This window comes from Triticum dicoccoides, chromosome 5A (genome assembly GCF_002162155.2).
Source record: "Triticum dicoccoides isolate Atlit2015 ecotype Zavitan chromosome 5A, WEW_v2.0, whole genome shotgun sequence".
In the NCBI taxonomy this organism is placed as follows: domain Eukaryota; kingdom Viridiplantae; phylum Streptophyta; class Magnoliopsida; order Poales; family Poaceae; genus Triticum; species Triticum dicoccoides.
Window position 1 is genome coordinate 527646816 of NC_041388.1, and position 1349 is coordinate 527648164.

General features: G+C 56.9%; 1 protein-coding gene across 1 annotated transcript; it reads right to left on the minus strand.

The window, feature by feature from the left end:
• Positions 1 to 291: 291 nt before the first annotated feature.
• Positions 292 to 1109, minus strand: LOC119297723 (dehydration-responsive element-binding protein 1B-like). Its single transcript, XM_037575396.1, has one exon. The coding sequence runs from the start codon at positions 1107 to 1109 to the stop codon at positions 447 to 449; it is 663 nt and encodes a 220-aa protein (XP_037431293.1). The 3' UTR covers positions 292 to 446.
• Positions 1110 to 1349: the final 240 nt, after the last annotated feature.

Consider the following 1349-nt stretch of genomic DNA (forward strand, 5'->3'; position numbering starts at 1 on the left):
CAGATTGTTAGGCCGTCCGGTCGGAAACAGAGTAGCGTCGAGCTGTGTCACCACCCAAGGCGAGACGTCCTTTCATTTGTCGTTTCCTTACCTTGGTTTCTGTTGCCCAGATATTTGGTTGGTCTCCGTGGAGCAAATGATTGCACTACAACTGCTCATTTCTTCCTTCTCCAAAAAATAAAATAAAATATCTGCCCATTTCCTCATTACACTAGCTACTGGTACAACAACTGTCTAAAATTTTACACTGCTTGAAGTAGAAAGTATTGAATAAAGAAAGAACCCCAAGTTTGGCCTCCTGGAAGTAGAAACCGAGAGCTTTCGCATTTGGGGAAAACATAGCCCCCGACGCTTACTCTCTGTTCTTCCCATATCTGGAAGAACATAGCTACACTAGCTACTGCTACAACAACTGTCTAAAAATTTACACTGCTTGATCGGTCGAACTAGTAGCTCCACAGCGACGTCGGCGTGTCGAAGCCGTCGTCGTGTTCGTGGTCCTCCCGCCATGCACCGGCGGCCGGTGGCTCCATGAGCATCCCCTGCGCCAAGCTCGCGTAGTACGACCCCGCGTCCATGCCATCAATCAAGAGCTCGTCGTCCAGCCCCGATAAGTCACTTGAGGTGATGGAGGGCGCGCTCGCCTCCGTCGTGGACGCGTCGGCATGGTGCTGCTCCTGGAATGCCTCGAGGGCGACGGCGACGGCGTCCTTGATCTCTTGCGCGGGAGCGAACCTGAACGACCCGGTCGCGTGGACGGGCATCATCCGCCAGGCGGAGTCGGCGAAGTTGAGGCAGGCATCGTGGCCGGAGAGCGCGAGCGCGGCGGAATCGTGCGCGCGAGCCGCCATCTCGGCGGTGGCGAAGGTGCCGAGCCAGAGCCTGGAGTAACCCCGGCTTACGGGGACGCGCAGCTCGCACACCCACTGCCCTTCCCTGCCACGGCGGCGCACGCCGCGGTACACCGGGTGGCGCGTCTCCTGCAACTTGATCCGCCCGGCCCGCCGTTTGGGCGGCTCCGACCACACCGTCCGGTACTCCTGCTCCTCCGGCCACACCGTCATGTACTCTTGCCCCTCAAACTGCTGCCAGGCGGCAACGGTGTCCATCACTCGCAGCTAGCGTCGGGAGTGGGTTGTGGTGTTGGTTCAGCCGTGTAGGCGTGGAGCGAGGCAGTAGTATGTTCAGAGCTAGTGAGCTGGAGAGCTGGAGCTCGGAATGGATGAGAACGAGACGAAGGAGGATGGCACGTATCTATAACTTGAATCTAGGGATGGCAATGCTACCCATAACCTACGTACCCTGCAGGTTGAAACCCTATTAGGGTAAAGATATGAGACAAAAAATTA